This window comes from Pieris napi, chromosome 4 (assembly GCF_905475465.1).
Source record: "Pieris napi chromosome 4, ilPieNapi1.2, whole genome shotgun sequence".
Lineage (NCBI taxonomy): Eukaryota > Metazoa > Arthropoda > Insecta > Lepidoptera > Pieridae > Pieris > Pieris napi.
In genome coordinates, this window is record NC_062237.1 from 8,660,965 (window position 1) to 8,688,136 (window position 27,172).

The window sequence follows — 27,172 nt, forward strand, 5'->3', positions numbered from 1 at the left end:
CCTAATACCTAATAAAGCCTATGGTTCATGATTTTAACGACAGCAGATATTTTTAAAATTGACAGCAGCAAACTAGTCTCTATTGATCAGAAGCTTCGAATAAGCGTTTGAATAAAATGTAAATAATTGAAATCATAAAAACGACAGTAATATTAATGTTCTTCACAGGGGACACGGCCGATTTTGGGATTTTAAAATGGACAAGAATGTGCGCTGAAAGGCTGTTCGAAACGACTGTAGTAGACATCATGAGAGCAGGTTCCAGAACGGCCAGCTTTATGTGCTAATTCGAGGTGCGGTGTGTTTAAACTACACTGTCTTATTACTTCTATTATATTTTAAACTGAGACCTGCTGTTGAACAAGCTAACCACTCAAATTAAATATATACTTATGTAGTACAAAACGCTATGAACAAAAAACCATTTCATTGTTTATGTTTTGGTTTCCGATATTTTTTTTGTAAAAAATAAATAAATGGTTTAGCCTATTATGGTAGCGGATACGTCCTTCATTGATATATTAGATCAATTTGCGTACTTCAAAGGAGTCGGTGCCACGTACGAGACACGAGGCAGAATTTTTCTACCACCGTAGTATCTATTGTAATTTGTATATAGATTTCATTAGAAAACTCCGTTACAATTAAATTATTTTCTTAAAAACCCTTAAGAATATATCCCAAACCAATGCAATAAAGTAGGTCACATCAAATTATCAAATTTCTAAGACAATTGTCTAATTGTTAAAAAAAGTTACATATATTTGAAATTAAAGGCGACAGTAAGAATAAAATCATTATACTTTTTTTTATAGAAGAGGGCAGGCAAAACCAACAAGGGAGCAAAAGGGCACGAGGGTCATCTGATAGGCCCATGGACAGTCTAACAGAAGGCTTGCAATGCGTTGCCGGCCTTTTAAGAATTGGTACGTTCTTATCTTAAAGGAAGTCGAATTGGGTCGGAAATACATCAGTGGGATGCTCATTCCACTTATATATATATATGATTTTCTTCTTTTGATAGACCTATAGCTACTAGAAATTATTTAAATTTATCGTATTATTTTTTGTTATATTTAAATTAAATATCAAGATAATATCTTCTTTAAAATCGTTTACTTTTGATATAAGATGTTTAAATGAAAACAAAGAGTCAGTACAACAACTTTATTATAGGAATTAAAACATTTTATCCTACTTAATTTTTATGTAAATATAATTGTGTCTAAATTGTAATACATAGTATAATGTAATGTACCTAATAGATTTCAAAACATAGACAGAAAATATTCTGATAGAAAAGTTTTATTATTCTCAACGTATTTTATAAACTCGAGTTCAATTGTGACAATGGAAACGAAATAGAGCTTTTTATGTTATGTGGTACATTTAAAGGCTTTTTCGAATTACGATGTAAGTCGTATCAAAGGTGTCACAAAAAGGGATGCTTCCACGTACGTGACTTACTTTTATTGTGCTCTGTGAAACATGAGCACATTCTGATGGTTTCTACATTGAAATACATTTACGATTATACGTTAAAAATTTATATTTAAATAGGTAACTAGTAAGAACATGAATTGTATATTTAATTACAATACGAATGTCTTTAAACCCAAATTTCTGATGAACCGCTAAATTGCCGCTAAAGATTTTGTTACATTTAAAAAAAAAACAGAATTTTCTCAAGTGAACGTCACGAAACAGTGGAAAATAGATTTAACATACTAATTAAAATATAAATATAATTCCATTTATTTACATTATTTAGTAACGGTCATAAACTAGTGAATATTTTGTTGGCAATCGTCGTTTTGTATCGTACGTTGTTTATTTCCGGAAACAGGAGATAGGATTGAAGTAGCATTGCCGGAAGCGCGCCTGTCGTTTGTCAGCGCGCCAGGGTCGATTAATTTGACCATCCAGGCTCCTTGCTCCCCAACCACGGCTCTGTCTTGGCCAGGATCGGCTCTCACGATTCAATCCCAGTCTATACAAACAATTTAATTTAATATACACTTTAAAGTAAAATAAACTTAACTTAATACCGTATTTAACATGAAAAACGTATAAAAATACTATTATAAAATTATTATAATTATGTTTTTAAGCACCGCTATGAATATTTATTTCAAAACGATGTCGTTCTTCGTTAGAACTTAGGTGCTAAAATTTCATAAACTGTAACTTAATACATTTATCGTTGCCTTAAAGGAAATACTTAACGACAATACTTTGTTTCGATTTTACTTTGCCACAGTTCATTTATACTGGAAAATGTTCATATTGTCGAGAACAGCTTACTAAAATGAAGTGAATGTTGAGGTTTCTTCGACTTCTGATTTTTTTATGCAACAAAGTTGCTTTGGTCTGCCGTGAAGCATTTGTTAATTAGTTTTCCTGATGGTTCGATCGACGATCAGACCGCGCCCTTAAGACATTACGCATATATAGTATAAATGGATATAAACTTAATTAGACTACACATATATGAAAAAAGTGGGAAATCCTTAAAACATATTATTATTTGTTTTAGTGGCGTAAATACTCGATTTGTAAGAGATTAACAGTTATTTTTCGAACGAGAATTAGCAATCTGGGCGTAAAGAATTAGTCTTTTTAACCGACTTAAAAAAGGTGGTAAATAATATATAATGTGTTTTTAATTATTTATCTTTACTAATATAATGAAGAGGTAAAGTCTGTATAAGGGATAATCTCTGGATCTCTGAACCAATTTGATAGTTATTAAAAGGCGATTTCGTGGTAGCCGGATTCGCAAAGTAATTCGGTGAAAAAACGTTGCCTTTTGATGACAGATATATGATTCAGTTCTAGAGATTGATAATGCAAAAGAAATAGCAGCGACAGAATATGTCTAACTTTTATATTATATAAAAAGTCCTCTGCCGCCTCTATCTATCTATTTGCAATGAATTCAAAAACTACTGCACGGAATTTATTGCGGTTTTCACTAATATACTAATATTAGTGACTAATACACTAAAATGATTGAAGGTATATATAATTTTTCAATGTATAACAGTTCACGGTTCACGGGTTGTCCGTGAGAAGCCGGGGCGGGTCGCAAGTATAGGTATATATTCTATAGACTAGGTAGACTTCCCAACCTCTATTAAGCCCCGATGTAGTTAACCTAGGTCAAGGGAAACATGAATTCTGTCCACGTCTTATACCAATTAAGGTACAATACATTCGGGGTTGAACAGCTTTGTGTATACAGTTTTCTGTCTTCGGGTCTGTAACTCAGCATGCAAGAAACATATGTAGGGTATTGAATTCTCAACTACAACAAAGAATCTGAACTACACTTTACTGGAACTTTAATTAAAAAAGTACCTTTCGGTCTTGGGTGTCCAGTAGTTAAAGACTGTTGTCTATAAACTACAGTTCTTCTTACAGTGCAGATAGCCTTCGAAAGTTGGCGGTCACCATAAACCACAGTAAAATCTTATATTATCAAATGAACAAAGTAACTAATAGTTAGAAAGAGTAAAACGTTGATGTGTTCGAGCCGGTTCATCTGCCGCATTACTCCAGCCTCCAGGCTTTAGGGTTGGTTATCCTAGTGGCTACTACTGTCTAGAAAATCATAGTTTAAATCATTTTCGATTGCATATAGAAGACTTTATTAATTTATTTTATATACCTTTCCTCGGCCTCCATTTGCAACAACATCTTGCGCAGTGCAGCCGTGTTAATTGCATCCCAATTCATGTCTGCATCCCCCATAATGGGTCTGCCAATCAACGTGTTTTCTCCTGGTTCATCTTCCGAATCCTAATAGTGAAACATTTATTTAAAAAAAAATTATATGAAAATAATTTAATATAGATCACGCAATTGTTTTTACAAAATCAATAGTATTTATAATATTGGCGGCCTGCCGGCGACATCACACTTTTACTTCAAAAATATTTCATATAGCCTATTTTACACCGATAATCTTATTCTAATGGTGAAAAAAAATTAGAAAACGTATTTCAGTTGTTTTTGAGTTCATTCGTTACAAAGATACAATAAATACAAATATTTCTCTTGTAAACAACATTCATACCATGTAACAATTTGGAGAAAGCTCTTGAAAATTGGAAAGTTTTCATAACAATAATAAAAAATTGTAATTAATCTTTACTATAGTTACCAATGGCGCAGTAAGCACAAGCGATGTCATTAGGAAAAATGTGAGAATTGCCAACAACAAGGCTATGCTGTTGTTGTGGATCGAGAAACCATTCATTTTGATGTTTCTGAAACAAATTGTATACTGTATAGGGTATCATTATGAAATGACATTCCTAATAACAAAGAATCTCGGTCACACTTATACATGCTTTTTAGCAGACACTGTTAAAATTATTACGATACACCGACAATGTTATCCAATTAATAATACTACATAACTTTAAGAACCTAAAGTAATAAAACTATTAAATTATTAAGTCTATATAAATGTTATTAAATAAATTAAGACAGTATTAAAAGGCACAAACTCATCTTAAGTCACGACAGCAGAGAAATTATTTATTATGTCAATTATTATAGAGCCTTTAAGAAATTATTAGGGCATGTGCCCCACAATTACCTTAATGGGAACTTTTAACATAATTTATTTTAGCGTGAAAATGTCGGATCCACCCTACTCCCTATTTTGTGTTTAGTAAGGAGTGCCATTATATGATATTAACCAGATTAAACTGTCTTTAAATATGACAATGAGAATATTATCAATACAACTATTTTACTGTTTTAAATTTATTATAGGCATGCTTGACTGTACGGGTGGGGTTAAATATAGCGCGTCATTTGTAATGCTTATAGTTTTGTATTATGTTAATTATAGTAACTTAATGGATTATCGGTATCAATATTAACTTCTTTCTATTTGTGGAGTCAACAAAACAAAAGAGTGTATGATTTTAAAAACGAATTCCTTTTTTAAAGTCTCACACTTATCACACTTATCTCTCACAAAAATTGATCCAGTAGCGTTACAGGCCTTACTGTAGTTAGGCCGCAGACGCACGCATGATATTTATTTTTAATAAATTTAAGTGCCTTAGCCTTATGAAATTTTTTGGATGCGCAAGACTCTGAAGCCGGTATAAGTGAGGCACTTATCAAGATTTAAGTTTTTTCCAGGTAGACAGTATCATGACTCCAAAGCTGGTGGTTTCCTTGCTAAGCGTATAACCATCGCAATACAGTGAGGAAGTAGCATTAAGCATACACAAACTTCTTTTTGAGTGTTTTTTTTATTTTAATATTAGATTAAAATTTTATACAAGTTTTTATTATAGTATCCTAGTTTTAATATCATAATAAATAAATAAAATATAAAGAATATAATATTTTCCATCCGTTATGAGCAATACTGAATTGATAATAATATTCCTATGGGAGTTCCTATCACAAACCGACCCAAGCTACACACGCTGCCTTGACAAGTAATTGGATACAAATATTATTTACCAATGGTTAACCCGTTTTCATACAGAAGGTCAAATAACTTATTGTGATAAGAATTATCTTATTTATTTATATGGTTTCGTCAATACAATATATTGCATAATTATGAACTTTAATAAAATCCTACAAAAGTTTGAACAATTATTATCTGTAATTATATTTTGTGACCTATTTTTCGTATACTGAGTTTTATCCTAAAATAGTACTGCTTCCAAAACTAAGCGTTTTTTAAGGCGGTTTCTGCAGCGCACCACAACCATGTAGAACAAACTGCCCACATAAGTACTTCCGAACCAATACGACTTAGAGTCTTTCAAGAAAAGTGCGTACCAATTTTTAAAAGGCCGGCAACTCACTCGCGTGCCCTCTGGCATTGAAAGTGTCCATCACTTAACATCAGCTGAGCTTCCTGCCATGCCGTATTGCTCCCTGTTCTATAAAAATACTACACGAAACTTATTTCAATCTAAGCCAGTGAAGGTTTTAAGGTGTTAGTATATATTATTTACTTAACTCGTAACTAATCAACATTTACGAAATAAGTTACAGCAACAAACATCAGTTGCGAACTTCGTAGAATGGCTACAAGCGTAGTGCTATATTTATATTTTGTACATAATAAAACACTTGAAAAATATTATAAATATAAGGAAATGCTTAAATGCTTATTGTAAGGTCTTTTGTAAGTTTTAATATGTAAGTTCGATCAATAAAAGACAATTATTAATCTATCTATCTAATGAGATATAAAATAAATGTTTAATTGAATTTATTTGTATCTTAAAGCGACCGAAAGATAAAATACTTAATACAATAAATTTCTCATTTCTTCCGTTCAAAAAAGCTTTACTTTATAAAACAATGATTAATTAACATTTATGCAAAATCAAAACTAGTTAATAAACTCAGTATCAAACTTATAAAGCAAAGTTGGTTTAGGGTATAAAAAAGAGTTTTTTTTAGCCCAGTACATATACTTTTTACTTATAATACGATTACAGCATTGTTGATGTTCATAATATTCAGTGTGTAAATGAAAATCGTACGTAAAGACTATATAAGGAAAAACTATTGCAGATCAACATATACGGACGGAATTTTAAATATTTTTAAATAATCAGAATTTCTTAAGTACATATTTTGATTAATTAGAAGTGAAAGCTATGTGACTCGTTCTTTGTTATTTAATTTGAATTACAATAAAGTAAATTAGTTCTCGCTTACACTTCTTCGGGGCTAAAGAAATTACAATATAGCTATAGTGAATTAAATGCCGCATTAATATGCAAGCGCGTTGATGCTGAACAAATGAACCTTCTGAGGCAATATCTCCGGCCTTGCTAGTTAAATGTCTATCAAGATGCATAAGAAAGGGCTGCCACTCCCAAGATATACAATTTTTGCAATATTGTGTAGTTCAATAACCAAAATAACATTATTAATCACTACACACTAACTAGGCGGGTTTGATATATAACAATCTCATTAATTATATATCTCGGCGTTGCCTTCTTTAGAATATGTGATATCATCAAGTACACTAAAAATTGGTTTACGTGACTAGAGGCAGGGGTTGCTCTAGGTATTCTTCACAAAGGAAACGACCGCGACAAGGGAATGCCTGAAATGAATTTACAGGCAAACGAATTTTGACGAAACAGAGACATTTCACCGTACACGTCGTATAATAAGACTGTTGAGAACCTACCAGGAGAAAATTAAATAACAAAACTAATTATGATTTAGTAATATAGGTAATTAAATAATTACAACAATATCACCGATTAATTCGTATAGTACACTTGTGAACGTCAGTAAAAATGACTCTAAATTAACATTTAATCACTTTCTCAAATCTAAGGCTTAGAACGGAAAACTGGCAATATAATCGTGCCTAAAATAAATAAATGAACTGAAAACGAAAAGAAATTTTGACAGCCCTAACTCAGGTGCATATTACGTTTCAAATATGTTTTTAAACTGTCATGTACTAACGAGATTTTTAGAAGGATCATTTTTACCGGGAGGGATTGAAGATATATTGAATCATAATAGGATCCTATGCTAATGTGTGTGCCATTATGTTATTCATACTTTGGTTTATTTTGTCCTTTACTTAAGCCGTTGGATTACAAAGGACTTCGACGACCATTTATGAAACTTAATCTTAACATTATTAAATCGATAAAGTCCCGCCAGATATTTGTACATTTCAACCCTAATAATTATTATATTATACAAGAATCGAGTACGAACTCATGGTTAATAGTTTATAAAACGATGGAGATGTTAAAATTTTGTAATACAACGAATTCTATTGATATCTTAAATAATACCCGACAGTAGAATTTAGATAAAAACTAGAACTTTAGGGTTGCCTGGAGGCAAGGATAAGCCGCCCGTTGCCTAATTACTTATGTAACCTACTTACTATATGTATAATTATGTGTATTATGGCAATGAAGTGTAAATAAATAAATAAATAAACTATCTAGACTAGAAAAATTTTGGATTAACAGAACAAAAATGGATGTTTCAAAACACTAAATCCATATAAAGCATAGCAATTACAGTACAATGGGGTTAATCAAGAATTAGTCGTCTGACACTTGTTGCACGAAATATGAATAAATTATACAAGCTGGTTTGAGCCGTATACAGTATGAAATGTAGAAACAATTGAATCAGTGATTTGTAATTTCCCATATGAGACCATACTGGAAAAGCAATTAAGTTGCGCAATTAACAAATTTAAAGGGTATTTAATACAATAATTTAAAAATGTTTTTATCTTATAATGATTTTTACAGCTTACCTAAACTGTAAGATTTTTTTGTAATAGCCTAACTATTCGAAACTAATATTAATACCCGTCATCTAAGTAAAACTAGAGTGTTTCATATTGTAAATTTAAAACGTGAGTGAAGTGTCTAAGCTACTTCAACTTATTATTACGAAAGTTCCCCTATGCGTATCGCGCTTTAAAGCGCTTGCTCATCATTTTATATTAACCACTTGAAAACTTTATTCTATTCCTCGCTGTCTCGTTACTAATAAATTGTACGAGCAATCTTCTACTTACAGTTCAGGATTTCTCATACAAACTAAATATTGTTTGACGAAAAATACTTAATAGTATTACTAGTCTCTTTCTGTCAAAAGGTGCAGGCGTTGGGGTGAAAAGAGACCGATCAGTGCTTTTTTATAAGTTTACCCGCACCGATACCGTGGTATAAGACGCAATCATAAATTTAAACTCAAAAATCGCTATTTAATGATTTGTCCTCATCACTCTTTTGGAATTTTTCGATACCTTTTAAGAAACGAAATTTACTATTTACGACATAACTAAATCGTAGTAGTGATCGATGGCAGCGTACTTATGTCCAACCATTTATAGAAAAATATACGAGTTATATAAAAACGTTACTTACACATAGAAACACATGAGAAGTAATTCTTTAGCTACTTTTACCTTTTAGCTTGTCAGGGATGAAGACATAACTATTTTATGAAGGAAATAACGGGGATTATGGGGTTACGGGTTTGTTTACGGAGTAAACCAAGGTGTAAGTAATAGTTTTAGTTGCTAGCTTATGGATAACAAAGTGTACAACAATTTTAGAAAATAATAACAGTATTTAATACAAAAAAAATACTGGTAACAAGACTTAATATTTCATCGTTATACTGTCATTCTAGTGCGTATGTGTAATCATAAGATAATGAAATAAGGTTTTTAGATAATATATAAAAATATAATATAATAAAAAGAATATATCGTAAGCATTTTGTTATTATTAGGGAAACTACAATGTTAGTGCTAGTTTAGAAAAGGTTCATACTTGCAGTATTATCGTTATTTACAATAAAGTTGTAAGTTTAATTACATTAGGCTTCCTTGAAACCATAAAGGACCATCGTGATTATTACTTAGATACGAAGTTGCGACAACATGGTTACAATGCCAATTAAATCAGATTTAATGAAGAGAACAAAAGAATAAAAAGGAGATAGAAGAGAATTGGAAATGTAAGGATTTTTAATTTAATTTTGTTATTTGGGTTTTAATATAATGATATTAGTTATTCAAATTACAAAAATATAAATCTTAGAACAAAGACCATATCAAAATGTGTTTTGTGACAATTGAAAATATTAGTTTGATAAGTAACTACAACACAAAATACATATCATTTTTACATAATTTGAAAATAATTTTAATTTTACAACAAAGCCAAAAACTTGCAAAGGTTAAAACATTACAGAGTAAGCAGTTTTCTCATTTGCTTAATAAAATTGACTCAAGAACCATTTATTAGACTTAAATATGAGGTTTGTTCTATATTCATTTGTAAGATGTTTTTACGCTTCTTTTGTTTCCAAACGATTCTATCCGAAACGAAAACATAATACCATAATACGTTCTAACTGAAAAATTGATGTGGGTGGATGTATATTTTTAAAGCTAGCTACTGCTGTGTATGTTAAAATTAAAACCTTTTGCTAAGTCGGTTTTATGATTTCACATCTCACCATAATTATTATAAATTTAAAAAATACGTCGTCTTTAAGACGTAAGTATCAAACTTTTAAATTGAAAATTACGACTTAAGCACTCCTAAAAAATGTCAAGTATAAAATCACCGGTACTATGAATTAGGTACCTACTTTTAAACGTTCGTAAAAGTTTGATACACGTTTTGAAATCGAATAAGTTTTCGAACGCTTTTGTGCTTGACGTGTCCAAACCAAACAAAGTAATTTAGAAGCTTCGTTTAATAAATAATTATTATTATTTAATAAGTATGTAAGAAGAATAATAAAGAATGACAATGCTGTCCGCCGTCCAGATTATAATAAACGATTTTCTTAATAAATAAATAAAAATGAATCGCAAAATATGTTGCTAAACGCAAAACTTGAAGACGGCTGGTCCAATTCGAGTAAATTTTTTATTCCCTAAACTCTGAGGAAGGTTTTTATGGAGAAAAAAATATATTAATACTTAGGAGTAGCACAGCAAAATATTCTATAGGTTGGTATGCAAGTACTAAAAAGATAGGCTAAGTAAAAAAATCATAATAAGGTCGAATCGAAGTTCGATAAAAATTTTTTATTTATAACATAATATGGTTAAAATATGGTCTGATACTAGTCCCCACACTAGCGAGACCCTAACTGGATCACAGCTGTAGATGTAGATGTATAACAATATTTTTTAAGAAAATATAAATGCTAAATCTTCTCAAACAAAAGCGTCAGTGTAGCGTGTGAAGCTTGGAGAAAAAATAACAATGCATAGTTTTAAATCTAGTGATAAATGAATATTTACTCATTTGCATTATATTCCACGATATAGCTTTAACGTTAATAAAATTTGTATGAATCCTAATCTAAATTTTAACAGGCACAATGTGTCACGCACTTTTCGGAATTTTCAAGAAAATATGTACGGATGGCGTATCTCATTACATGACATTTGCATTTTTTAACTTGTACCTTATGAATATTTATGAAATTCTTGTGTTGTACAGAATTTGTATGGTTGTATAACATACATTTTAATAACTTATTATGTATTGGCATTAATGTAGACCTGTACACGACGAGTTTAAACAGTCATAGTCAGTGGATTAAACAACAAACCTAAACTCATTTTTAAAAGAGCTTATGGGCAACATAAATAAAAAACTTTGTTATAATGAATTATTAAAACACCGAAGTTTTAAGTACACGTGTGTTAATTTCCCATACGTTTAAACCTACGTCGGCCTGAGCAAACAATACTTTATACGCTTTGTAAATACAATTCATAAAGTGAATTTATTAATAAACACTAGAATACATTTATACGGCTCTTTTAAAAATATCCTATAGTTAAATTCTATTTTTATTACAAGTAACAAAATTTGTTATAAATTTTTTAAAATAAAATTCGAAATGATTTGGAACCCAATACATTAGAGGAAATATAATAAATGGTACTTACCTTTCGTAGCAGCAAAGCGTAGTAACAATGTTGCGAGTCTCGTAGGCTTGTGTCGTAGATGGTTTATGAACGCAAATGAGAGGTGAACTCAGTACGGAGCGGTTTTATAGGGGATAGTGTCCTCGCGTAGGTGAGCCTGTAGAAGCGTAGCGCAGATGCCGCGTAGCGCGTAGCTACCAAGCCGCCCGCCCATAAACTGCTACGATCTAATTAAACTGTAGGAAGCTCTGATTTTATGCAATGTTTGTTTAATTCAACTACAGTTTGAAAGTAAAAGTGTTTTATTAAATTTATTACCCGCTTATTGCGTTTTAAAATTAAAAAGTACGTTTTACAAACTAAATAAAATATTGCATATTTATTCAAAGTAAAACAATATAGTTAGAGTAAATGCTATTTTAATTATTTTAGGTGTAATTTGGATTGAAAATGTTTGGTTTAGTTACGCTGCAAAATGGCAACATCAACGTTCTCAATTACTTTGTAAATATTCCGAGCAAATTAGAATTTTGAAACAAATGATTACTAAACTAATTGTTTACAGAATTTATGCATATTGCTTTATTAAACATATAAACATATAGACGATTATCCTATACCATCTTCGTTCTCCATTTATAGTTCATTCATTCATAAAAAGTACTTCCTTTTTGTTTGGAAATAGTTAAACATTTAAACGCACATTAATAGGCTAAACTGAAATTAATACTTAATGTAAAAAATCCACATTTTTTTTTGTTACGTAATATTCTTCTTAATATTGATATGAATGTATGTATGTATACCAAAATTGAGCATACATACATACATACATTCTAAGTCACAATGCATGTGTGTAAGCAAAGTTCAATGTGATATATATCTAATCATTATTCAAACATTAGTTTGGTAACTGAATACTGATGAACGTTTTCACGCATCTGAAATTACCTTTAGTGATTTTTGCGTTTTACCGGGTGAACAGCTGCTATAATATTATCATATACTAAAATGTTCCAATAATACTCTTATTTATACTGGAGAGAATTACAACGTTGAATAAGATATACAATATACATATTCATAGCGCATTCAATACTACGTAATATTATATTTCTAAATGTTGCGATTGTTTTAACCATATTTATAGTTATAGCATCCATAAGTCGCAGATCGAAGAGGATAATATAATATAGCACGTGTTTGTCTTTTTTATATGTGATACAACTGAACTTCTCTTTATTATTTCTAAAACATTGTGTACCCATAAAATTATACAAGGAATTTTACATACACATACACATCAATTATATTAGAAGATATGCAAGCTAGCAAGGGAAAAAATAAAATAAGCAACCACAAAATAAAAAAATAAAAATTATAACTAAAACTAAATGAAAACTTAAACCGAAGAGCATGATAAACAAGGTTAAGGTAAGTTGGAAGACTTTTGTACGATGCATCAATATTTTCATCGATGTTAGTAATCAATATTAGAATCCTTTTATGTATAGTAGAGTAGAATATATAATAGTAGTAAATAAAATAAATGTTAAAATGTATAACAAATTATTGGTATATCTGTTTCGAATATAGCCAACGTGAATGTTATATGTAAACCAGCAACAAAATGTCAAGTCCGAATCACTCAGGGCAGAGTAGTTATATGTAAAAAATGCTAACCATGGTAACGAACGTGGTAAATTCCCAATTTAAACATATAGGTTTTATAATAAGGCTACAAATATCTTACATTTAATTTATACTGTTATAAGATGTATATGTAGGTGTATTTCCTGCGTCTCTCATATCCTTGTATCTGTTGTTGAATCGGATATACTTCCGGGCCCACTAGGCAGCTTGTGTATAAGGAATTCTTCAAACTTTACGTACGTTTAAATTCTATTCAGTTTTTATTATATATGACGTTTTTTAATTTGTTTTATTATTTGCCCTGGGGTAGGTTAAGTATAGGATTAACAACTGGGGTTTTTTGTTCTATTTTATAATGTTGTACCTTAGAAAGTATTTAAATGTATTTTAAGTTGATCATTTATCATTTTAGATGTAGAAAATATGCGTTCAAGATGTTTTATTGAGTAAACCAAAGCCGAATTTGGTACGTTAAATTATATAGTAATTTTAACCTATTCTAATGTTTTAAGTATAAAACCAAGCTCAGATTCGGCAGAAAGTTGCTTTAAATCAAATCGTAACAGTGTTATCAGTAACAAAACAGATAGCTGTACAAATGTAGTCAGGGCGATAAATTTATCTAAAAATTTGACAAGATACGATCTAATAACAATTTGGAAAACAAATTGTGGGCATCGATTATGCCTGTGTAAACAGATTTCGATAAAAGCGATATAAACAGTATTATTGCGCGGATAACATCGTTTTCTGTATTATTTAGTAGGTTATTCATTACAATATGTATGCATATATGTATAAAGGTGTAGCAAATTCAAATTCAAATTCAAAAATCATTTATTCACGTAGGTAACACAATGTACACTTGTGATTCGTCATTAAAGATATAAATATTAATGCTTCTAATTTTACATTTACTGCCAGTTCTCAAATCAAGGGCGTAGAACGGAAGAGAAGAACTGGCAATAAACTCTCCGCCACTCTTTTTAATCGCCATGTTTTTTTTTTTTTTTTTACACAACGGTTGTAAGGAGCTGCAACCATTACACCATGTTCCACATGACATTTTAAGTAATTAATAATAAGAACATAAATAAAAACAAAGACTTGTCCCCTATCAGCAGGAGGCATGGTGAAATAGGAGCACGCACTTACATTCTCGTGGGAACAACACGCAAACACATAGTCGAAATAATTAACATCACCGCATACACGAATTCAAGTACGACCAGTCACCACAAGTAGCACCCGTTCACGAGTATGACGCATGGCCAGCCATCGGCCCCCTCGCCATATTTTAGGGAGAGAGACAACCCGACGCATGGACGCCGCCACAAGCAATGACATTTAAGCGAGCATGACGATCCTTGAAATGTGGACTTGGCTACATAAGAAAATAATAATAATACTGAAATAATTGGATACCACATGGATCACGGTTTGTTCCCACTTTACATTAAAACAGTCGTGGATGTTGACGATCGCCCCAGAGTCTGGAAATGCAGCCGAGAGATTCAGTCGTGTTACCTATAATATATACTGGAGCAACTCATATCCAAGCACTAGGATCGTTTAAATATTCATTTATATTATAATAAGCCTTAGTAAGCAGTTTTACTTTAATGTACGATTTAAATTTATTTATTGACAACGCTTGTATCTCACTAGGGATTTTGTTGAAAAAACGTATACAATTGCCTTGGAAAGAATTACTCGTTTTATGCAGCCTTCTGGTTGGTGCGCTAATTTTGTCTTTATTACGAGTACTATAATTATGGAAGCTACTATTCTTTTTAAAGATATCTATATTTTTCCGCACATACAAAATATTCTCATAAATGTATTGACTTGCCAGAGTCAAAATATGTAATTCCTTAAATTTGCTTCGGACCGACTCCCGTGGGGACATCCCACAGATCGCTCTTATAGCCCGCTTTTGCACTACAAATATCGATTTAATGTCAGCTGCATTACCCCACAAAATAACACCATATGACATTATACTATGAAAATAGCTGAAATAAACAAGCTTTGCTGTGTTCTCATCCGTAAGATCGCGTATCTTTTTAACTGCGAACGCTGCGCAGCAGATATACATTAACCACGTGAAATTATTCATGAAAGGTTGGCGTGTTTTACTTTTTTATACATCTTATTAACCGCCGTAACTTTTGCAACAACGCATATAGAATTGTTATACTAAAATCTCCCTTACTTTGAAGCGAGTAAATGAAATTTACTATGTTTCTTAATTTCAGCGGAGAGTTTGATCTAGATACTCTTAAAAGTGTTAAGTCACAAAAACAATTAGTTGTTGCTTCTTTGTTATCGCTTTTAGCATTATTCCCACGCGTGTAATTTCGGGACGAATATTTGCAAATTCAAACAAAATATGAAAATAAGAAAGTTGAAAAAGTTCCTTTCTTTAACCAATTTAAAAAGTAATAAGTATTACGTTCTTGTTGTAGTCTTCATAAGATTCGTTCCCATTTCGAATTAAAAAATGATGTGACATATAAATTAACAAACCCACAGTTAGAAACAGTCTTCTAAATATTAATAGATGTTTCTTTTGACACCTTTAATAACTTATTTGATCACATACATTTACGAATTGGATCCTTTGGCAACTAAAAATGATAAAAACGTATTAATAAATATGAGCTATAAACATTACCTTAATATCCGTCTTCTCACTACCGTGAGCTTTTGTGGAAGCTTTTTTGTTAAAAAATGCCAAAAGGTATTTTAATCGAGTCTTACCTCTGGACGCTGTGTGCATGTTTTCGTGTGTTTGCGAAATATATACTTAAATAGATTGAAATTCCACTGATTCAAACGCTCATCCTAAGGGTTGCCGGTTGATAGTAAAAGCTAGTGGCCAGCACTTGGATAACAATGCCTTTGAATATATGCTTATACGTGTGAGCAACATTACGGCAACTCATAATTTTTTAAATTCTACGCGTATGAGTATCATAAAATTGTGTTTGAAGAGCTTCCTCTTGAATATCTCTCTATTTATTTGCTTCTTTTTCCTTATACACTGACTTCGGTGCCTTTCAAACGGAATCAAGTACTAAACGCAAATTAAACCTATGTAAAAATGTATGAAATAACTAGGATTCCAAACTTTGGATATGCTCACGAACACGTCACATCAAACGCATGAGACATCAACGTAGCGATTTGCGAAGCACACGCGTCGAGGTCACATAGTTCTCAGAATCTTATAATTATACTAGCAGACCGGCCAAGCATTGCTGTGGCTGAGGTTTTTGTTATATTACATAGTAGTAAACTATTCAAGGGAAACGGTAGGAGAACACCAGTGATGGGGACCACCATGCTTTTTTGGTGGTTATGCCATTAAATTGTAGCTTATGTGAAACGTTGGTACTTTCAACTCGGCGCCATCTGTTAGAATTGTGACTATCAAATAATAAATAAATATTTTGCAATAAAATAATATTGTGGGTATACCTTGAGATGTAAGCTACCCTATCTTTTAAGTTAGATCAAACTGCACACGGTGTGCAAATTTGATTGATATCGGTTCGGTAGTTTAGGAGTCCATAGCGGACAAACAACGTGACACGTAATTTATATATATTAAGATATATCAGTTGTTGTTTTCATTTCGGTTAGAAACGTCGCGTATTAAATATTGTGATCGAAAAAGTGCAACGCGCTGACGCAGCGCCGCGATCGCGTTACGATGAATCGTTGACCTAATACATGTTATTGTGTAATGAATTAAGGCGAGGTTTTGTCTTTATAATTTTAATTATTATATAAAATTTATGATGTCATCTCCAAGTGTTATTGAAATTAAAACCCAAACCGAGCAATTACTAGTGGGTGAACTGAAAAAGGAAAGAGCCCGATGCTCAGACCTGGAAAGTATTGTCCATCAACTCAAGGAACGAATAGCTCAGCTAGAACAAAAAATAGATCAGCCCTTAACACAAAGGGATGAGGCAGCCGCTGAATCAATTCAGTATGAGACGGACGAAGAAGAACTGGCTAAAGAAACGGAATGGGTGCGACAAAAAAGCAGAAAGAAAAGGAAACTAAACACCTCCCCTTCCCCCATGAAAGAAGTTACTTGTAATAAAGTAACCAAAGAAAAACCCAAAAAGGAACCCCTTCCACCTCCGATTATTGTCGAAAATGTGATTGAATACCAATCATTTTACGATTCCTTACTTAAAAAAGAATTAAATAAAGACTCTTTCACCGTGAAAATGCTTAGGAATGGATCGGTGAAGATAAACAGCAATAGTGAAGCTACCTACAGAGGTATCACAAAACACCTTAAAGAAGAAAATGCTTCGTGGTTCTCATACGAGAACAAGCAGAGTAGGCCAATAAGAGTAATGGCAAAAAATCTGCATGCCTCTTGCAAGCCTGAAAGGATAGTTGAAGACCTCATTCTCCAAGGATTTAAAATCTTAGACGCAGCCGTCAAATATAGCTGGAAAAACAAGGAACCGCTAAACATGTTCATTCTCTCTTTCCACCATCAGGAAAACATAAAAAATATTTATGAAATAAAATCGATACTTGGCTGCAAAATTGATGTACAGCCATTGAAATCACCAAAATTGATCCCCCAATGCAAGAGGTGTCAGGCTTATGGGCACACACAGAAATACTGCTCCAAGGAGCCGAGGTGTGTAAAATGTACTGCAAAGCATCTCACAGTAGACTGTAACAAGCCACGAGACGCGAAACCGAAGTGCGTTCACTGTGGTGAGTCACACCCAGCTAATTACAGAGGCTGTGTTGTAGCTAAAGAATTGCAAAAAATGAGAAACGTTTTAAAATCCAAATCAAAAACTGAAACGGACAAACCTGTAAAACCAGCAAAATTAGTTTCCAAGACTGTTTCCTTCGCTGAGGTTACTAAAGGTCCCAAGATTCTATCCTCAACACAAAATGAGACTAAATCTAACACAGGCTTAGATGAAAAGATTAACACCATACTTTCATTATTGACAACTTTTGATGAAAGACTTAAAAAACTAGAAAGCAGCACCAAAATAGCAGCTTCTAAACGTCCAAAGCAATGATGTCTTTAAAAATAATGGCATGGAATGCTAATGGGCTTTTAAAACACCAAAGAGAACTTCATATAATTCTTAAACATGAAAACATTGACATCTGCTTGGTATCGGAAACACATTTTACCAGGGAGTCGTACATTCAACTTAAAGGATATAACGCCTACCATGCCCTTCACCCAAGTAATAAATCCAGCGGGGGAAGTACAGTTATAATAAAGGACAGTTTGAAACACCATGAGGTCTTTAAATATGAAAAAGAACATATTCAGGCTGTGGCTGTATGCCTATCAATGAAGCGGTGTCCATTAACAATATCTTCTATCTACTGCCCACCAAGACATGCACTTAAGTACGACCAGTACACAACCCTGCTAAAAAGTCTTGGAAATAGATTTGTTTTGGGAGGCGACTTCAATGCAAAACATACCTACTGGGGATCAAGATTAATAACGACTAAAGGAAAAGAACTATTTAATGCTATGAAAGATTTGAGATGTGATGCAATTTCGACAGGGAAGCCTACATACTGGCCAACAGACAAGAATAAAATACCAGATCTTATAGATTTCTTCATATTTAGAGAAGTATCACCAAATGTTCTCCAAATAGAGGAAGCTTATGATATGAACTCAGATCACTCACCAATTTTACTCACAATTGGCGAAGACCCTGTAAAGCGGAAACTGAATCCATGTCTCGTGAACCCGCATACGGACTGGGACAGCTTCAAAATTTATCTTGAGAATATTATAGACCTAAGAGTACCTTTAAAGACTGAGGAACAATTAGATTTAGAAGTAAATAAATTTACAAAGAACATCCAACAAGCTGCTTGGAGCAATACTCCAAAATTTAAGAAAAAGGTACAAAACAACTACTTTCCAGAAGAGATTATAAATCTGATAAAGACAAAACGAGCTCAAAGAAAAAGGTGGCATTACACAAGATGTCCTGAAGACAAAAAACATCTGAATAACCTCACTAAACAACTGAGGAGAGAGATTAAAATACATAAAGATACTTCAATAAAGAGATTCCTAAACCAATTAACTTCTGATGGTTCCACCAACTACTCCATCTGGAAAGCGATAAGAAATATCAAAAAACCTACAACACATATTCCTCCCTTGAGAGAGTCTGATGGGAATTGGGCTGTAAGTAATATACAGAAAGTTAGAAGGTTTGCTGATCATCTAGAAAATATATTTCAAATCGATGAAGAAGATTCACTTGACTTAGAAGAAATATCGTCAGAACAACTAAACATCCGTCTAGTCACACCAAAAGAAGTTTTAAGTGAAATTAAATGTTTAACTAAAAAAAAGGCGCCAGGCTTTGATTTAATTACTGGTGAGGTACTACAGCATCTCCCCCGTAAAGCTGTAGTTAAAATGACAACCTTAATTAATGCTTCATTTCGACTTCAATATGTTCCCAATATGTGGAAAGTTGCGGAAGTGATAATGATTCCTAAGCCAGGAAAACCACCACACGAAGTAACGTCTTACAGGCCCATCTCATTGTTACCTGTTATAGCAAAACTATTTGAGAAACTCTTTCTCAAACGTCTTAACCCTATTATTGCCAAAAAGCAGCTCATACCGGATTACCAATTTGGTTTCAGAGAAAAACATTCTACCATTGAGCAGGTTCATAGAATTACAAATAATATAGAAAAAGCACTAGAAGAACAAAAAGTCTGCTCCACGGTCTTTCTGGATGTAGCTCAAGCATTTGACAAAGTGTGGCACCGAGGACTTGTTTATAAATTAAAGAAACTACTGCCTCGTCAATTTTCAAATATACTAGAGTCATACTTAACACAAAGAATGTTTAGAGTACGACAAGAAGATGATTATTCAGAACTGAAAGAAATAAAAGCTGGGGTGCCGCAAGGGAGTGTATTAGGTCCGGTCCTGTACCTCTTATACACATGCGATATTCCTGAACTAGAAGATAACGTAATCGCTACCTTTGCCGATGATACTGCTATCATGTCTACGGCAGATACTGAAAAGGAAGCGGTAGTAAAACTACAAAAAGCCATAAATACTGTTGGCTTGTGGACCAAAAAATGGCGGATACGATTAAATCAGTCTAAATCAGTTCACATAAACTTTACCAACAAAACATCAAATTACCAGCCAGTATATATTGATAACGTCAAAGTGCCGTTCCAAAATTCAGCTAAGTACCTAGGTATGACGCTGGATACCAAACTCCGATGGAAGGTCCATGTTAAAAAGAAGCGTGAAGAGCTGGATCTCCGTTACACTAAATTGTACTGGTTGCTCGGAAGGCATTCCGCGTTATCAGTTCAAAATAAATTATTGATTTACAAACAAGTCCTGACACCTGTATGGACTTATGGTTGCCAGCTGTGGGGCTGCACCAGTAATAGTAACATCCAAGTAATCCAACGATTCCAAAACAAAGTGCTCAGGGGAATAGTCAATGCTCCCTGGTATATTCGCAATAACGACCTCCATCGGGACCTTAATATAGAGGACGTCGCCACAATAATAAAAAAGACTGCTGGAGCCCACGAACATAGGCTCCACCATCACGTGAATGTCGAGGCTATTCAACTCCTAGACACCACTGGCCTAGTGAGAAGACTTAAAAGGACAAAACCATTTGAACTAGTGAATTAGTGTTAGTGCACGTCAGTACTAAATACACAGTGAGTGAAAGAAAAAAAAAAAATAGAACACAAGAACAGAGTGTCTTCCCTTTAATAGAGACTGTAAGTAGTGTTATTGGACACTTTCTTATGAAAAAATCCTTATTAGTAAATTAGGTTAGACTTAAATTACTTATTAGTCTTAAGTTAGTCTAGATTGTAATGAGCCATGATGTCTTAGTAAAGACACATGTATATAAAAAAAAAAAAAAAATTAAGATATACAAAGTATTTAGCCAACTAAAAATAATACTGCCATCAATATTTTTTCATATAACTACTAGCTGTGTTATATGATAATTGAATTAATAAACAATCACAATCTATTAAATTATGAAAGCCTTGTAGATTCTCAAGTAAAATTTAATACTAACAGTTACACACAGCTACCGCAATAATTTATAATGGATCCTTGAGTGCTTTTAAAGGGTAGCTATAAAACAGAATACATATATACAATATACGTTTATTTACCATACAAGATTTTATAAAGTTGTTGCTTTACTTATTCATTATTCTCATAACATTTTCAGATTTTTCAGACTATTTAAAAATGACACAAATCTTTGATATACCTAGATGATTTTTTTAATGAATGTTTTTACCCAAGGTGGTCTTAATGGGTATTGCTACGAAAAGTAAGAAATATGTTGTAAATTAGTAACCAGAAAGTATATATATATGTATATATATACTTTCTGGTTACTACACCTTGGGTAGTTCCGGCACTGCCCTTTGAAGGCCTCCGTGGCACAAACATTCTACCGGATATAACATTCTTAGAAAATAAGTATTTCTGCTTTTTATATTAAACCATTATGAAAATGATATATGACCTACTTTTATAACCGTAAAATTAAATGAGAGGAGGATATAAAGCCTTACGACTATCAATTTTATAATTACGCTGTCATACTCGTATATAACTGACAGCCATGATTGAGTCCATTACAATCCACTTTATTATTTACGACTAGTAAAAACGATTTCCACATAAGTTCATTGCTTTTCAGCGGGGCGTCTAAGAATGTTCTACTTGGCGCCGAATTTTTTTATTTAGCTTAAGTGTTTATTGATAAAATACGCCTCAATATCAGCTATTAAAATACATACTTTACCGTACATTATACTAAGACCACCCCATATCACTGAAATTATAGTTTTAGCATAACCTATTGGAGATTGATAAATGATAGCAAACATGATTTTAACTGTCATCATATAAAGTGCGCTAGTTTTAAAGTAATATGTAATACTAATACACAATGTATTTAAGATGTGATTTTATCCGGGTGAGACATCTCCCTAGTTGTATATTTGACGGTCCATGGAAATAAAATTGCTACTGAGAACAACTTTCATACACACGTCTACTATAATATGGTAAGATTATATATTTTTTTGTATATACTAAACGTCGTACTTCGTAATTTTTTAATAGATTTGTTTGATCTATCATAATGTAATTGTATCATAGCAACTTTATATAAAGGTTATAAAAAAGCAAACTGTTAATTAGCTATCAAATACAAAAAAGTTTACACAACGTTAAAATACTGCCCTGCGATTCTGTAACTCACTTTTCGAACTCACACAGCGGTTTTCGCATCGGCGGTCATCATAAAATGACTGCTTCACGACTGATTTGAGAGCGACCGCCGATGCGAAAACCGCTGTGTGAGTTCGAAAAGTGAGTTACAGAATCGCAGGGCTGGTAATTAAAAAGTTCAATTAAATACCACGTTTTAAGAGACGGGTTCAAAACCAATGTTTATTTTACGCAAAAGTTGTTTTGTTTATTTCGCTTTTAAGATACCTCATTTAAGTTTAACCTAATAATTTCGTAATATACATACAATTTAATGTGATATTAATACAATAACCTAATTAAATATGTAGATGTAGATAATATCTACGTACATATCATTCAATCTAACCTATCTTCCGTTATCTTAGTCAAATTCTGCGTAAAGTTGGAAGTATTATCTACTATATATGTGTTTTCTTATGTAAAATGATCAATTGTAATAATATTTGTGTAGCTATAGGCTGTGATAACAAGTTTCACGGGTAAACTTAAAATCATCATTACTACACTGAATATGATTTTGTAAACAATAATACCATCAGTGTTAAACTATAGCTAATGCCTATTAGTCTTGAGATCTCGGGTTCAAAGTAAATAAATAAATTCATACTAATTCCATATTTTTGGTAGTGTCTTAAATCAATTTCATTGTGTTGTATGTTTGAACGTAAATTATTACTATACAATCTTGCGTGTATTATTGCGTATTGGCTTGTTTCAACCGAAAGACTTCCAATAAATAAGAGCAGACTCATCTCTTGGGAGTTAAAGCAATTAAGAAATTACGGTCGATATTTGATATATTCGACAAACATTGTAACTGAATTTGAAATTACACAGCCGTAAACCAATATAAGTTTGGATAATTTGCCTCCCTGTGGTAATCAGTGTTGACGTCAATTAGAAATTAAACAAAATTAAACACTGAATACAAACAATATTATTACAGTTATATTAAGTAATTATTTTTATAATATTTGTTAAAGGCAACGCACTTTCGGTTAGCGTTTTGGCATAACCTAGATTATTTAAGTAAACAAATATATCACTTCAGCCCTGCGATTCTGTAACTCACTTTTCGAACTCACACAGCGGTTTTCGCATCGGCGGTCGCTCTCAAATCAGTCGTGAAGCAGACATTTTTTGATTTGGCATTCTGATAAGGTGGGAGCTTGTAGTTTAATGTTTATCTGACTGCCAAATCATAAAATGACTGCTTCACGACTGATTTGAAAGCGACCACCGATGCGGAAACCGCTGTGCGAGTTCGAAAAGTGAGTTACAGAATCGCAAGGCTGTACCTGATTTCGTTAAACATAGCATAAAAATCCATAAAGTAGCATAATACTTGAATTCTAAAAATTCCCGACAGACCGTTTCCTTGAAGATTTCAGCGCCTTGAAAAGCTGTAGCTATGATTTTATCCGGATGATGTTAACTTAAAACTTAAAAGATAAATAAGCCAACATTTTCAACGGATACAAGACGAAAATAGACGTTGCAATATTCCAACAGGTTGTTATAACGAGCCACTTTTACGCTCTACTCACAACGTCTACAATTCTACGATATTTTGAAGTGAATACCCAGACATAAAGAGTAATTTCATTTGCTGCACGTGAATATTATACTTGTATGATATTGTAGGTACCTTTGGGTAGGTTTATAGGGCAAGCACAACGAGTGTCTAACAATTTTTCTAATTGTGGGTAATCAGTTTGTGTCTTCAAATCTTGACAATTATTGTTTGCCGGTAGTCGAACTCGCGACCTCCAGGTTTTACATATACGTTATCAATTAACCATGAAAGTGTAGAACTCAAAATGTTTGCAGCAAAGTACAGTTTTGGTGTCTTTATAAAAGCCCTTTACCCATAAACGGCGCTCATATTTTTAAACAATATTTTAAATAAAAAATAAAAATGTGTGATACGAATTCATCTTTTTTTTTTAAATATTGTTTGGAGGTTAAGAGCGGACTAGTTAAAAGGTGTTTAAAACTAGTTATGCATTTTTTATCATCTAATATAAAATAATACACTCCAGTATAATATATACACATTTATGTTATGCCTTTGCAAGTGTATATATTTTTAAGGTATTACGTCAAATATAAAATATCATTTATTAGATTAATTATCGAGGTTAAAGGACGTCGCGTAGATCGTATAGCATAATCAACTCACTGATCAAGTTACAGAATCACCTTAACGCTGTGGAAAATGTTATTTTATTTTCTACCTTCGAACTTAATGTGTTTAACGCAGAGGTTTATATTTTTATATCTATATTAATTTTTATAATATAACATAAAAAGATTTATATATAGGATAGCTGGTTAAAGTCTCTTACGCGTTATGTCAAACTAAAGCATCTCCAATTGGCTAATGATAGTGTAAAGGATTAGGTACTCTGACGACCCCAGTGCTTACAATCATAAATAATAGTTTAAAAAAAATAAAACACGCTTTTTTCACGATAGACGAAAAATATGGCACAGAGCGCCCCACGCTTTTTCACAATAATACCAGTATTTTTTGTTCATTACCATTTTCAGCCTAAATTAGGAATTATTTTTCACTTTTTAGTTTGATGTGCTTTAAAAGCGTGTTTTTTTTTAGTTTTTTTCAACTATTATTTATTTTTATTTTTTAGTTAAATTTTTTTTTCGGATTATTGCATTGTCATCGATCTTTGACAGGTGCGCAAAATTTGAATAAAATATGTCCGTTTAAAGCGGGTTAAAATCGAGTCCGAAGGAGTCATTACATACATACATACATACACGTGAAGCTAATATAAAGCGTGTAAAAAAGCCAGTTATAACTTCAACGCGATTTTATAAAATTATCGGGATGTCTATATGTGATTCTCAGGGGCATTATTGAATAAGAATGCATTCTTAAGAGTAATGTTGGCCTAGTGGTTTCAGCGTGCGACTCGAGTTCGTATGTTCGATCCTTGGCTATCCCAATGCAACAGATAGAGAAATCTGAGATCCAGATCTTGTAGCGCCACTGACTTATTTTTCTTGGACAAGTCTTTAAATATTGCCTTTTTATAAAACCTATATCGGTCTAATTAGACTAACGCTGGCGAATCTCTTTTAATCACAAGGTAATTACAATTAAGGCAGACACAAAGACATAAATTTATCGTTTTAATAGCGTAAACGGATTTAATATTTACGAAAAAGAAATCATGATCACAAATGATTATCTAAATTTTATTAATTATCATTATTAAGTTTAATACAAAATAATCATTAATAAACATAATATAAGCGTCCTTTAGTGTGTATTTTTTTACACTAGCAACGTCTAAAGTTACTCCAGAAGAACTGAAGCAATATTTCAAAGGCCTGCATAGTGTCCTGTTAATGACGTGGAAATAAAGTAAACATTGTTATATTTAAGTACCGTAATGTAACACTGCGTACTTTGTTGAGCGAAAAAAACGTTGCAATTTCTATCAATTATACATTAAGTAGAATTTAGAGTACAGCACTTACAAATGAAACAGCTTCTCAAGTATTTTTGTTAAACTTAATTCAAAGAAAAAATATTTATTTCGCTAAATTTTACATTTATATCATCTAAAGGATTCCAATGCGGTTTCCTACATTAGTAAATGTTATTTTAGGATAGTCTTTGTACGGGTTCCTGGGTCATCGGGTGTTTGAAATAATAGAAGATTTTTGACTTACTCTGTATTTATCACTCGCGTAACACAATATAATATGAGCGAAATAATGGAATGTTAATTGCTATATAACGACTGAGTGTAATTTAACAATCAAAGAGAGTACTGACGTCTGGCTACGGGGTGTATGATGATTGATGATCCCATAATTTAGTTAATTGTAATGATACGAATGACTGCAAAGTAACAGTCGAAGAGAGTGCCTGCGTCTGGCTATACTCTCGGGGCGTGACTCCGACGATTTAGGAAATAGTCATGCTTATAAGTGATCAAACTGTATAGCCAGGGCACGTAGATACATAGGAAATCGTTATGCTTGTAAATGAGCAAAATGTACGAGCTTTAGCACGTACAGTCTTAATGTAACCAAAAGGTTAATCTGCGAGTTTTTATAAAAGATTACAGCTTAGACATTTCAATTATTCATATAGGTAACAATGTACACTTATGAACGTCAATAGAAAAATGCTTATAGATCAGATTTTCTGTCCAAATCCAGTGAATAGAGCAGACGAGAAGAACTGGATATAAACTCTTGGTTTCCTGTTCTCAGACCTCAAGAGAATGCTCGCTGGACAGAAATTTTGCGCTGATGAAGAGGTAATCGCCGAAACTGAAGCCTATTAGCCTCAGGTAAAGACAAATCGCACTATAGAAATGGTATCGAAAAATTGTATGACCGCTATAATCGTTGTATCGCTCTCGAAAACTCTGAACAATCAATTCTATAAAAAAGTTTTTTTCTATGTTAGCCTACGAACTTTTCAGCCCACCTGTTAGTACACGAATTCAAGTCCGACCAGTCATCGGTACCACGCATGGCTAGCAGAGAAATAGAAATACAAAAATTACATACACCATAATATATTATCGAAACTTTATTAATTAGTATTTAGAAATTGCGTAAATGAAAATGATTTTCGTTTTTTGGTAATGTTAATTTCACATTGTGGTTCAAATTGCTTGGTTTACTTAGTTTAGCATAATCCCTTTCAAAAGTTTCAGGGTTCTATTATG

General features: G+C 32.5%; 1 protein-coding gene across 1 annotated transcript; it reads right to left on the reverse strand.

Moving 5' to 3' along the window:
* Nucleotides 1–1,153: 1,153 nt before the first annotated feature.
* Nucleotides 1,154–11,628, reverse strand: LOC125048889 (allatostatin). The gene is made up of 4 exons (XM_047647843.1): nt 11,483–11,628; nt 4,166–4,271; nt 3,671–3,801; nt 1,154–1,990 (listed from the first exon to the last, which is right to left on the reverse strand). The coding sequence occupies exons 2-4, from the start codon at nt 4,259–4,261 to the stop codon at nt 1,831–1,833; spliced, it is 387 nt and encodes a 128-aa protein (XP_047503799.1). The 5' UTR covers nt 4,262–4,271; nt 11,483–11,628; the 3' UTR covers nt 1,154–1,830.
* Between the last annotated feature and the right edge of the window lie 15,544 nt (nt 11,629–27,172).